Source organism: Rhincodon typus, chromosome 27 (assembly GCF_021869965.1).
Source record: "Rhincodon typus isolate 14 chromosome 27, sRhiTyp1.1, whole genome shotgun sequence".
Lineage (NCBI taxonomy): Eukaryota > Metazoa > Chordata > Chondrichthyes > Orectolobiformes > Rhincodontidae > Rhincodon > Rhincodon typus.
The window spans coordinates 27,716,163-27,729,295 of record NC_063358.1 but is presented as its reverse complement, the minus strand read 5'-3'; the positions used below and the strand labels follow the sequence as shown (position 1 = coordinate 27,729,295).

At 42.3% G+C, this 13,133-nt stretch overlaps 2 protein-coding genes across 4 annotated transcripts in view; both read right to left on the bottom strand.

Moving 5' to 3' along the window:
- LOC109917277 (interferon alpha-inducible protein 27-like protein 2A) overlaps positions 1-2,533 on the bottom strand; it is a 15,277-nt gene extending 12,744 nt beyond the window's left edge. The window contains exon 1 of the mRNA XM_048612891.1: positions 2,498-2,533. Within this exon, the coding sequence (XP_048468848.1) occupies positions 2,498-2,518 (21 nt within the window). The 5' untranslated portion in view covers positions 2,519-2,533. The remainder of the gene's footprint in view (positions 1-2,497) is intronic.
- Positions 2,534-7,329: 4,796 nt separating this feature from the next.
- The window catches only part of LOC125486239 (interferon alpha-inducible protein 6-like), a 15,349-nt gene continuing 9,545 nt past the window's right edge, over positions 7,330-13,133 (bottom strand). For all 3 annotated transcript variants that reach the window (XM_048612888.1, XM_048612887.1, XM_048612889.1), the window contains exons 3-4: positions 8,493-8,654; positions 7,330-7,508 (exon numbers count right to left, since the gene is read on the bottom strand). In XM_048612888.1, the coding sequence (XP_048468845.1) occupies positions 7,399-7,508; positions 8,493-8,654 (272 nt within the window). In that variant the 3' untranslated portion in view covers positions 7,330-7,398. The remainder of the gene's footprint in view (positions 7,509-8,492; positions 8,655-13,133) is intronic.

Genomic DNA, 13,133 nt, shown 5'->3' with positions numbered 1-13,133 from the left:
AAATAAGTATGTGTCAAATCATTTCAGTTCAACTTTCCTGTTTCTTCTGTATGCAGAAGTACATTGAGCTACAAAGTGTCTCTGATGTTTCCAATTAGGTGTTTGAAATTGTTGTGGTGCTCTGTGATCGCCTTGATGCAGTGGGTGATTGATGTCACTCATAGGAAAAGGAAATGTATCCTCATCATCCTCAAAATATCCTGGTCTCCCTGCTATAGGAAAAATGTTGTGAAACTTGATAGGGTTCAGAAAAAAATTTACAAGGATGTTGTCAGGGTCAGAGGGTTTGAGTTATAGGGAGAGGCTGAATAGGCTCGGGCTGTTTTCCCTAGACCGTTGGAAACTGAGAGGTGACCTTATAGAGTTTATAAAATCATGAAAGGCATGGATAGGGTGAGTAGTTCAGATTAGGGGAGTCCAAAACTAGAGGAAATAGGTTGAAGTTGAGAGGGGAAAGATTTAAAAGGGACCTGAGGGTCAATATTTTCTCTCAGACGGTGGTGCATGTATGGAATGAGCTGCCAGAGGAAGTGGTAGAGGCTGGTGCAATTAGAACATTTAAAAGGAGGAAGAGTTCAGATAGATATGGGCCAAAAGCTGGCAAATGGGACTAGATTAATTTTGGATATCTGGTTGGCGTTGACAAGTTGATATGTAGGGTCTGTTTCCGTGCTGTACATTTCTATGACTCTAAGTTAATTCACATCTTTAATGTGGGTTGTAACCTGCTTTTGGAGTTGAGGTTGTGAGCCTTTGGCCAGCAACAGCTGCTGTGAATCTCTTACCAAGTGAATCATAGAATCCCTACAGTCCCATTGAGTCTGCACCAACCCTGTGAAAAGCATCCCACTCTATCTCATAACACTGCACTTACCATCACTAACCTACTTACTCTGTATATCCCTGGATACCATAGGGCATGGACGAGTTGATCAAAGTGTCTGTTTCCATGTTGTACATCTCTATGACTCTATGATTCTCTGCTCACAATCAAACATCTTGCTTGTTGTCATCCAAAAAGATAAATATTGATACTGAACAATTTGCTTGTTATACTTGGCATGTGATAAAGTTGATGCAAGTTCATGGTTGCAATTTGTCCATCTGATTTGAAGCCACTCACTATTATTAACTCACATTGCCCTTGCAATGGAACATTTGTCAAATTAGGCTTTTACTTCATCTTGGTGCTCTACAATTGCATCAACTTTCTCTCTGAAATTCTTGCTAACTGGTGTTGATGGCTGGAGAAGGTCTGTGATATGCAAAAGTTATGATGTATGCTGGGATCAGCTGTTGTCTCCCAGTCAGAGAATATGGGGTGGATTGATATGTAACGGTTTTGACAGCGAGGATGTTGTAGGTATTCCCCAAGTGCACACAAATAATTGTCCATGTCTGGCAGTTTTCTTATCATAAAATTAGAAAATATTCTCCTACTCTCCATATGTCTTTCTATGACTCTTCAGGGAGAAATTCATAAATGTTTTACAAAACAGATCTCCTTTGAAAGTTTGGTCATTGTTGTGTGAAACCATATTGCTCTGTGTACTTTTTGAGATTCATGCACAAGGACACCCAGGTCTCTCTGCACAGCAGAATACTGCAGTTTTTCACCAGTTAAATAATAGTCCATGTTACTGTTATTCCTACCAAAATGGATGACCTCACATTTACCAACATTGTATTCCATCTGCCAGATCCTTGCCCACTCACTTAGACTATCTACATCCCTCTGCAGACTTTCAGTGTCCTCTGCACACTTTGCTCTACCACGCATCTTAGTGTCATCCGCAAACTTTGATACACTGCACTTGCTCCCAATTCTAAATCCTCTATGTAAATTGCAAACAATTTTGCGGTCCCAAGATTGATCCCTGAGGCACACCACTAACGACAAATCACCAGCCATAAAAACATCCATTTATCCCCACTCTTTGCTTTCTGTTAGTTAACTAATCCTCGATCCATCTAATACTTTGCCCATAACACCACGCATCTTTATCTTATGCAGCAGCCTTTTGTGCATCACCTTGTTGAATGCCTTCTGGAAATCCAGATACACCTCATCCACCAGTTCCCTGTTGTCAACCGCGTTCATAATGTTCTCAAAGAATTCTAGTAAATTCGTTAAACATAACCTGTCTTTCATGAACCCATGCTGTGTCTGCCCGTCGGCACAATTTCTATCGCTATTTCTTCCTTGATTATGGAGTCAAGCATTTTCCCCACTGCAGAAGTTAAGCCAACAGGCTATTGTTACGCGCCTTTTGTCTACCTCCTTTCTTAAACGGTGGCATCATATTTGCTGTTTTCCAATTTGCCAGAACTGTCCCAGAGTCCATTGAATTTTGGTAAATTACCACGAGCGCACCTGCTATCTCTTTTAGTACCCTGGGATACATTCCATCAGGGCCAGGAGACTTGTCTACCTTTCGCACAATTAGCTTGTCCAACACTACCTCTTTTATGATAATGATAACTTCTACATCCTCACCTGCCATATCCTCCTTGTCATGAATTATTGACATGTTATTTGTGTTCTCCACTGTGAAGACCGACACAAAATACCAGTTCAATGTCTTGGCCATTTCTTCATTTTCCATTATTAAATCCCCCTTCTCAGCCTATAAGGGAACAATGTTTACCATAGGCACTCTTCCTCATTTTATATATTTATAGAAACTTTTGCTATTTGTTTTTATATTCTGAACTAGTTTACTCTCGTAATCCATCTTAATTTTCTTTATAGCTTTTTTTCATGGCTTTCTGTTGACCTTTAAAAGTTTTTCAATCTTCTTGTTTCCCACTAATCTTTGCCACTTTGTATGCACTTGCTTTCAATTTGATACCGTCCTTTATTTCTTTAATTGTCCATGGCTGATTTTCCCTTTTTCTACAGTCCTTTCTTCTCACTGGTATATACAGGGGAGTCCAAAACTAGAGGGCATAGATTTAAGGTGAGAAGGGAGAGATTTAAAAGATACCTAAAGGGGCAACTTTTTGATGCAGAGGGTGGTGCATGTACGGGATGAACTGCCAGAGGAAGTGGTGGACGCTGGTACGATTGCAACATTTAAAAGGCATCTGGATAGGTACATGAATTGGAAGGTCTCGAAGGATATGGGCCAAGTGCTGGCAAATGGGATTGGATTAATTTAGGATATCTGGTTGGCATGGATGAGTCGGACTAAAGGGTCTGTTTCAGTGCTGTGCATCTCTCTGACTCTATGGCTCTACCAATAATAATGACAGCTAATTTCAAGGCTTTGAGAAAGCTCTCTTGTTCTTCCTGCCACACAAGCAATGCTTGAAAGGCAATTAATTGTGAACTTTAAAAGCGTTAGTCCTGGCAGAGAAATACAATTGAGGTGCAGGTCCCCTTTAAAATGTTTAAATGAGGAGTTCAACTCTTGGGTACGGTTCGTTTGCCTGCTCTCTGTCTGGCTTCCGATAAAGCAAGGGTGGGTAAGTTCACCATGAATTGGGTTCATGTTTGAGATTTTAAGACATTTGCATCCTCAAACCTCAAATTCAAGGAGCTAGGGTGGAAGCTTAGAGCTAGAACAAACAGAGTTGTTATCTCTGGTTTGTTACCCGTGCCAAGTGCTAGCGAGGCGAGGAATAGGGAGAGAGAGCAGTTGAACACGTGGCTACAGGGATGGTGCAGGAGAGAGGGATTCAGATACCTGGATAATTGGGGCTCATTCTGGGGTAGGTGGGACCTCTACAAACGGGATGGTCTACACCTGAACCAGAGGGGTACCAATATCCTGGGGGGGAGATTTGCTAATACTCTTCGGGAGGGTTTAAACTAATTCAGCAGGGGAATGGGAACCTGAATTGTAGCTCCAGTGTACAGGAGGTTGAGAGTAGTGAGGTCATAAATAAGGTTTCAAGGTCGCAGGAGTGTACCGGCAGGCAGGAATGTGGTTTGAAGTGTGTCTACTTCAATGCCAGGAGCATCCGGAATAAGGTGGGTGAACTTGCAGCATGGGTTGGTACCTGGGACTTCGATGTTCTGGCCATTTCAGAGACATGGATAGAGCAGGGACAGGAATGGTTGTTGCAGGTTCCGGGGTTTAGATGTTTCAGTAAGATCAGGGAAGGTGGTAAAAGAGGGGGAGGTGTGGTATTGTTAGTCAAGGACAGTATTACGATGGCAGAAAGGACGTTTGATGACAACTCGTCTACTGAGATAGTATGGGCTGAGGTTAGAACCAGGAAAGGAGAGGTCACCCTGTTGGGAGTTTTCTATAGGCCTCCGAAAAGTTCCAGAGATGTCGAGGAAAAGATTGCAAAGATGATTCTGGATAGGAGCAAAAATAGATAAGTCCCCTGGGCCGGATGGGATTTATCCTAGGATTCTCTGGGAAGCTAGAGAGGAGATTGCAGAGCCTTTGGCTTTGATCTTTATGTCGTCATTGTCTTCAGGAATAGTTATGGGGGACTTTAACTTTAACTTTCCAAATATTGACTGGAAACGCTATAGTTCGAGTACTTCAGATGGGTCAGTTTTTGTCCAATGTGTGCAGGAGGGTTTCCTGACACAGTATGTAGATAGGCCAACAAGAGGCGAGGCCACATTGGATTTGGTACTGGGTAATGAACCAGGCCAGGTGTTAGATTTGGAGGTAGGTGAGCACTTTGGTGATAGTGACCACAATTCGGTTACGTTTACTATAGCGATGGAAAGGGATCGGTATATACCGCAGGGCAAGAGTTATAGCTGGGGGCAAGGCAATTATGAAGCGATTAGGCAAGATTTAGGATGCATAGGATGGAGAAGGAAACTGCAGGGGCTGGGCACAATTGAAATGTGGAGCTTGTTCAAGGAACAGCTACTGCGTGTCCTTGATAAGTATGTACCTGTCAGGCAGGGAGGAAGTGGTCGAGCGAGGGAACTGTGGTTTACTAAAGAAGTTGAATCTCTTGTCAAGAGGAAGAAGGAGGCTTATGTAGAGATGAGGCGTGAAGGCTCAGTTAGGGAGCTTGAGTGTTACAAGTTAGCCAGGAAGGACCTAAAGAGAGAGCTAAGAAGAGCCAGGAGGGGACATGAGAAGTCTTTAGCAGGTAGAATCAAGGAAAACCCTAAAGCTTTCTATAGGTATGTCAGGAATAAAAGAATGACTAGAGTAAGATTGGGGCCGGTTAAGGACAGTAATGGGAAGTTGTGCGTGGAGTGCGAAAAGATAGGAGAGGAGCTAAATGAATATTTTTCGTCAGTATTCACACAGGAAAAAGACAATGTAGTCGAGGAGAATACTGAGATACAGGCTATTAGACTAGACGGGATTCAGGTTCATAAGGAGGAGGTGTTAGCAATTCTGGAAGGTGTGAAAATAGATAAGTCCCCTGGGCCGGATGGGATTTATCCTAGGATTCTCTGGGAAGCTAGAGAGGAGATTGCAGAGCCTTTGGCTTTGATCTTTATGTCGTCATTGTCTTCAGGAATAGTGCCAGAAGACTGGAGACTAGCAAATGTTGTCCCCTTGTTCAAGAAGGGGAGTGGAGACAACCCTGGTAATTATAGACCAGTGAGCCTTACCTCGGTTGTGGGTAAAGTGTTGGAAAGGATTATAAGAGATAGGATTTATAATCATCTAGAAAGGAATAATTTGATTAGGGATAGTCAACACGGTTTTGTGAAGGGTAGGTCGTGCCTCACAAACCTTATTGAGTTCTTTGAGAAGGTGACCAAACAGGTGGATGAGGGTAAAGCGGTTGATGTGGTGTATATGGATTTCAGTAAAGCGTTTGATAAGGTTCCCATGGTAGGCTATTGCAGAAAATACAGAGGCATGGGATTGAGGGTGATTTAGCAGTTTGGATCAGAAATTGGCTAACTGTAAGAAGCCAGAGGGTGGTGGTTGATGGGAAATGTTCATCCTGGAGTTCAGTTACTAGTGGTGTACCTCAAGGATCTGTTTTGGGGCCACTGCTGTTTGTCATTTTTATAAATGACCTGGATGAGGGCGTAGAAGGATGGGTTAGTAAATTTGCGGATGACACCAAAGTCGGTGGAGTTGTGGATAGTGCGGAAGGATGTTGCAGTTTACAGAGGGACATAGATAAGCTGCAGAGCTGGGCTGAGAGGTGGCAAATGGAGTTTAATGCGGAAAAGTGTGAAGTGATTCACTTTGGAAGGAGTAACAGGAATACAGAGTACTGGGCTAATGGTAAGATTCTTGGTAGTGTGGATGAGCAGAAAGATCTCGGTGTCCATGTGCATAGATCACTGAAAGTTGCCACCCAGGTTGATAGGGTTGTTAAGAAGGCGTACAGTATGTTAGGTTTTATTGGTAGAGGGATTGCGTTTCGGAGCCATGAGGTCATATTGCAGCTGTACAAAACTCTGGTGCGGCCGTACTTGGAGTATTGCGTACAGTCCTGGTCACTGCATTATAGGAAGGATGTGGAAGCATTGGAAAGGGTGCAGAGGAGATTTACCAGGATGTTGCCTGGTATGGAGGGAAGGTCTTATGAGGAAAGGCTGAGGGTGTTGAGGCTGTTTTCGTTAGAGAGAAGAAGGTTAAGAGGTGACTTGATAGAGACATACAAGATGATCAGAGGATTAGAGAGGGTGGACAGTGGGAGCCTTTTTCCTCGGATGGTGATGGCTAGCACGAGGGGACATAGCTTTAAATTGAGGGGTGATAGATATAGGACAGATGTCAGAGGTAGGTTCTTTACTCAGAGAGTAGTAAGGGCGTGGAATGCCTTGCCTGCAAAATAGTTGACTCGCCAACTTTGAGGGCATTTAAATGGTCATTGGATAAACATATGGATGATAATAGAATAGTTTAGGTTAGATGGGCTTCAGATTGGTTTCACAGGTTGGCGCAACATCGAGGGCCGAAGGGCCTGTACTGCGCTGTAATGTTCTATGTTCTATGTTCTGACTGCTTTCGTGTTTATAATCTCTCCCCATCCACCACACCCCTCCGAAGTACACACATAGTTTTCTTTACAATATTCCAAGTTTACAGACCACTGACTGTGTGATTGTATGTGAAAGGAATGAGTCTGTTCCATTCAACATAATTTTGTTTTCTACACAGGATCAATTTATTTATTCTTGGGGTGAAACTTGCAGGCAGCATTGTATTCATGTTGTGTTTACTATGTTAGGCTAACCAAGTTAGAATACAGTTTAATAGCAATACAATTCCACAATAGTTAACAAATGAAAGAACCTGTGCTGACATTTGATTGTAATTCCTTAGTGAGTGGATATAATGTCCCGTAAAATTGGAGAGTTATTGGTCAGAAAAAGACTAGTCAGAAACACTAACAATTATTCTCTTAGTATTATTCACACAAACTGTATGAAATTTACAGTGTACTTTATTTGTAATGAAACTGTGCACACCTAATTCCTTTTCCTGCTTGCTGATGTTAGTTTTTTGAGGATGACTTTTTACTTTTTCCACACACAAAGTATTTATGGAAGTCATATCCAGTTCTAGCTCCAATTGGACCCAGGGTAGAAAGCCCAGCTTTTGCCCCTGTTGAAAGAAAAACATAATTATTTCGTTGTTGCTAGGATATTCCCTAAGGAATTAATGAAACAATTAGGATTTTCTTGCATTCATCATGGGATATGGGCATCACAGGCATGGCTAGCATTTTTTGAACCATTGATTGTGGAATCTGCAGTCATGACTCTGGATCATCAGGCTGGATTTTACTGCCTTCCTTTGGGGGTTTTTTTTTGATGTACATAACATGTATTGGATCACCAATGCACCTTTTTCCTGCTCACCCTGAATCGTTCCCATTGGTAAAGCACCCACTAGGCCATCCACCCCTATTCCTAGTGGGATCCTTGGATGTCCATAAGTGGCAATTAATGGCCTAATACATCTCCTCTGCCAAATAACGCTGAACAAAGGGAGGCAGGTCAGAGTGCAAAGACCATTTCACAAACTGCTTTTTCTGAAAAGAGAGGCAGGATAGAATCATCATACAGTCATCATAGAATGCCTACATTATTGGAGTGGCACATCAATTAGGGGTTACCCCATGTTTATTGCTCTCTGCCTGGCCTCCAAAGTTTGCCCCACAACCCCATATGTCTCTAGCAACATGACCGTAGAATGTTTGAACCCTTCCTACCCTAAAGTCCTGGGATTTTATTCACTCCATTTCCCATCACTGTTCCTCATGGATATTCTTACAATCCCAGTTGCCAATTTATGCCTCCACCAATGTCTAATGCTTTTCTTACATGGTTGGGGACAGGGAACGTGACAAGTACCAGCCTCTTTATAAAATCTAGCCCAGTAGATCAGTAACATAACCCCTATACTATCCTACCTGTAAAATGTAAAAGGCACAAGTTTTTGTGGGAATTCTCCCATTGTAGCAACAAATGTAAAAGTTTTGAGATGAGGAATCTCGGTAACACACGCCGGTAGTGCAGCACAATTGACGATTCACACAAAGAATGTATAAGACAAATTTGGTCCACATAAATTCATATAACTCACCAAGACTTTGAAGTTTTGACACCAGACTTCCTGTAGGCACTGATCCCCTATTGAATAATGCAGCGGCTTTCATCATTAATGCTCCAACAGATTTCGCTGCTATCCCCTTTGTGGTAAATCCAAGTGCTCCAACAACCGGGGGACCTCCTAACATTGCTGCTCCTTTGCCAAATGGAAAAATAATACAACATTTAATAAAATTGTGTTGAACTATTTCTCAACAATATGCAAGCTTTATGCTACTGTAGTTATCATGGAATCGCTGCAAATTATTTTACCTAAAATTTTCAAAGGGACGTGATGCAATTTCTAGGTTAAACACCACTGCCAGTATGATATGATTTTGTGCTATCTATATGTTAGCCCATATAACATATGCCAATGAAGAGGGGATTGTTGTATTAACAACACTAATTACTCACACTGCCATCAGATCTCAGACTTACACATAGTCTGGGTGCTGTGTTTACTGACTACGGGAGCAAATATGTGGCATGGAATGTAGGCTGTTAGCTTTATTACTGTGGCTGCTAATAGGAATAAAGTTGAGTAGGATTTGGCATATTGTGATGGCATTTAACTGTCTTAATGGTACATGGCCAGCCTGGACTTGGATCTGTACAACTATACATCATTATCATCATAGAATCCCTTCAGTGTGGAAACAGGCCCTTTGGCCCAACAAGTCCACACCAACCCTCAGAGAATCCCATCCAGACCCATCCCCCTATTACTCACCTAATCTACACATCCCTGAACACTATGGGCAATTAAGCATGGCCAATCCACCTGGCCTGCACATCTTTTGAGCACCTGGAGTAAACCCACGTAGACAATGTGCAAACTCCACACAGACAGTCACCTGAGGTGGAATCAAACCTGGGTCCCTGGTGCTGTGAGGCAGCAGTGCTAACCACTGAGCCACCGTGCCACCCTACAAAAAAAATTGCCAGTCGTCCTCCTCACAGAGACCTTCATTTTGGTTGGAGGAGGAGGGACAGTGGGAAACACCAGTATTGTGATACATCATCCCTTTTTCCTTTAGATAATGGGAACCTATTTCTGATCAACATATTCCAGTTTGAAATGGATATAATATCTGTACTTACTAAGATAATGCCTTGGCAGACATACAACATGATTAGATCTAGTCATAGAGACATACAGAATGCAAACAAGCCCTTCAGATCAACTCGTCCATACTGACCAGTCTTGCAAAACGTAAGCAGTCCAATTTGCCTGTGTTTGGTCCATATCTTAAACAAGTATAATAACTTGATTGTATCAGTTCGTTCTTTGGTTTGCTGTCTGTCATCATGGGACGATGAGTATCATTCACTGTAGGTGTGTTATTGTCAGGTGTGATATCTTCAGGCAGCAAGTTGCCATTCAGTGTGACAGATAATTGATTATATACAGTTCATATATGCCACCTATCCTTTGTAGGACTTGGCCATTGCTTAATACAAAATCTTAGGACCTAGAGTAGAAACAATGTTGTAGTATCTTTCCACTTACATGTGGAAGACAAGTCTGCCATTGCTATCCCTACCAGTAGCAGTCTTTGTGACTGCAGGCCACCTACTCCTCCCTCCTTGTAAGGAGCACAAACCTCCATTGTAACAATAAGGAAGTATGAACGTGTTTTCAACAGTATATGATATCAAATTAACATTTACTAACCGATGCCTTCAGATCAATCGTCTCATCAGATGGTATGACATCGGGTCCTACCAAGGAGAAGACACACAGAATATGCCTGTCTCTGAAAGACCAGAAGAAACAGGTTTATTCAAAGACCTGTTAAATATATTCAGGCCATCCACTGATGACCTTTTTCAGCTGTTGCAACCAGTCATTATCTGATGTAGCTTTCTGAATCTCCTCTGCCAAAGTGTATGGTTTTGATGTTGAGGTTGTTTTATAACTCAGACTTATTATTATCTACTTGTAGCTCCAGAGGAATCTTTACTCTTAGCAGAATTTGAAAGTTGTCTAAGAGCATCAAAATAGTAATAGGGGTTCTGAGGAAGTGTGACCAGACCCGAAACCTTAACTCTGTTTTTTCCTCCACAGATGCTGCCAGACCTGCTATGCTTTTCCAGCAACTTTGTTTTTGTTCCTGATTTACAGCAGTTCTTTCAGTTTTCAGTTTTCATTAGTCATTTTAGAACCTTGTTTGTATTGTACTTTTAAATCATACCCTGGATCTTTACAGGGAAGGGGCATACTTGGAAATGATTGGTTGAGAGCTATACACTTAAATTTGTGGTGGACATGAACAATGAAATGCTTGCTGAATAGGTTTGTGTGAACTGTTGTTTTGTGAAAACTGGAGAAGGAGCTTCTCTTTTGAAGTTGGAATCTTTTGCTTGAGCTGCTGGAGGCGTCTTAGAGGCAAATATAATAGGCTTGTCATCCTGTTATAGACATGCTCTGACACCTTCTGGAGATGTATCCATTTCCAATGTAGTAAATTTGGAGAATTTCTAATATTGAAGATGATAAAGCGTTTTTGAGATAGTGAGAAATGTGCTAATGATCTTCCTGTCACATTATGGTGTGTCTTTGTGGATAAGATCTCAAAGCAGAGGGAATTTGTTTACAACATTTGGAATAAATGGAGAATGAAAATGAAAGAAAATGAGATATCTTCAAGTCTCTTATGTCTTGTAGTGCAGGCATATTCTATGTGTCTTCTCATTGGTAGGACCAGATGTCATGTCATCTGATGATAGGATTGATCTGAAGGCATCGGTTAGTATATGTTAATTTGATATCATATACTGTTGAAAACACGTTCATATTTCCTTATTGTTACAATGGAGGTTTGTGCTCCTTACAAGGAGGGAGGAGTAGGTGGCCTGCAGTCACAAAGACTGCTACTGGTAGGGATAGCAATGGCAGAGCCACTGGATTTGTTGTAAGACAGCGAGGTGGAGCGAGGTTGCAGAGGAGCTAAACACCTGTTGGAGCTCCAGATTCCTTCATGTTCCTCGACAGTGACAGAGACTCTCTGGCAGGCCAGCAGATGTACCTGATGGCTTGAGCTGACACCATGGATTGATGTAACTGCATGGATACAACTGTATGTTGTTCTGCCCTCATGGTTGCTCTCTCCGTGAGATTTGGGTTTTGGAGTTCAGGCCTGCACTCTTAGGCTGCTCAAGAGACTTTCCTTACTCTGAGCCTGTTGCATCTCTGTCTCTGCCTTATCTAAAATTGAATACTAACTGGTTTCTAACAAACTCTAAATGTCACATATAAACATACAGAATACTGATCCTTGTACTATTGCTCTCACTATAGTTAGTCCATCGTTGCTTCATTAGAATTGTGATAACATGTGACTTCTGATGTTAGGATTACATAATTATGTACATCATCATATTATTAACATATGCATGTTCAGTATATTGGAGTGAAATGCCTGTCTGCACATTCCTGTATATCACCCCATTGAGGCCCATATCTTACTCTACAGCACAACACATCAGCAGCCTCAGCCTAAACAGCTGCATATTGAACAATCCTTTTCCGCTGGATTGACTGCTGCCTGTCTATCCACAGATGACGCACCACATGCTCATTTAATTCTATACTAGCCTCTAAGGTTCATCTAATGTGAAGATCTGAGCTGGTAGCTGTGATTAGCTGGAGATAATATAGACGCACTGAGTGGTGAGCATGAGATTATGTGTATGAGGCTGTACGGTGGCTCAGTGGTTAGCACTGCTGCCTCACTGCGCCAGGGACCCTGGTTTGACTCCAGCCTTGGGAGAGTATCTGTGCAGAGTTTGCACATTCTCCCCGTGTCTGTGTGGGTTTCCTCTGGGTGCTCCGGTTTCTTCCCACAGTCCAAAGATGAGCAGGTTAGGTGGATTGGCCATGCTAAATTGCTCATAGTGTCCAGGGATGTGCAGGCTACATGGATTAACCATGGGAAATACAGGGTTACTGGCATCGGGTGGTTTGGGTCTGGGTGGCATGATCTTTGGAGGTTTGTTGTGGACTCGATGTCAACTGACCTTCTTCTGCCCTGTAGGCATTCTATGATACAACCATTGCTGGGTTTGTGAGGCTGAGTACCTCGATGCTAAATTTGAGACGCACTCTGAAACCCGAGCCTCTCAGAGCAACAGTCTTCAGGAGGGAATTAAGAAGAAAATACTGATAAATAATTGAGAACTTCTGTGTTAACAAATTTCCATCACTGCAAACAGCTTTCAGTTCTCTAAAGCATTAATGTTATAGCAGAAAGTTCTATAATTAATTTGCAGCTTCTTTACGAGTGGAATGTGTGCATATTTTCCAGGGAAGGAATAGACCCTTTGCTTATAAATGTTACCAATCGTCTTCTCAATATTGCTGTGTGAAGTCACTACAATGCTTGTGTTACTCAAGACTGAAAATGAGCAGGTGTGGATTTAATCATGAACCACCAGAGTAAGAAGGGAGACAACAAGGTGCAGGGCTGGATGAACACAGCAGGCCAAGCAGCATCATAGGAGCAGAGAGGCTGACGTTTCGGGCCTAGACCCTTCATCAGAAAAGGGGGAGGGGAAGGGGGTTTTGAAATAAATAGGGAGAGAGTGGGAGGCGGATAGAAGAGGGATAGAGGAGAGGATAGGTGGAGAGGAA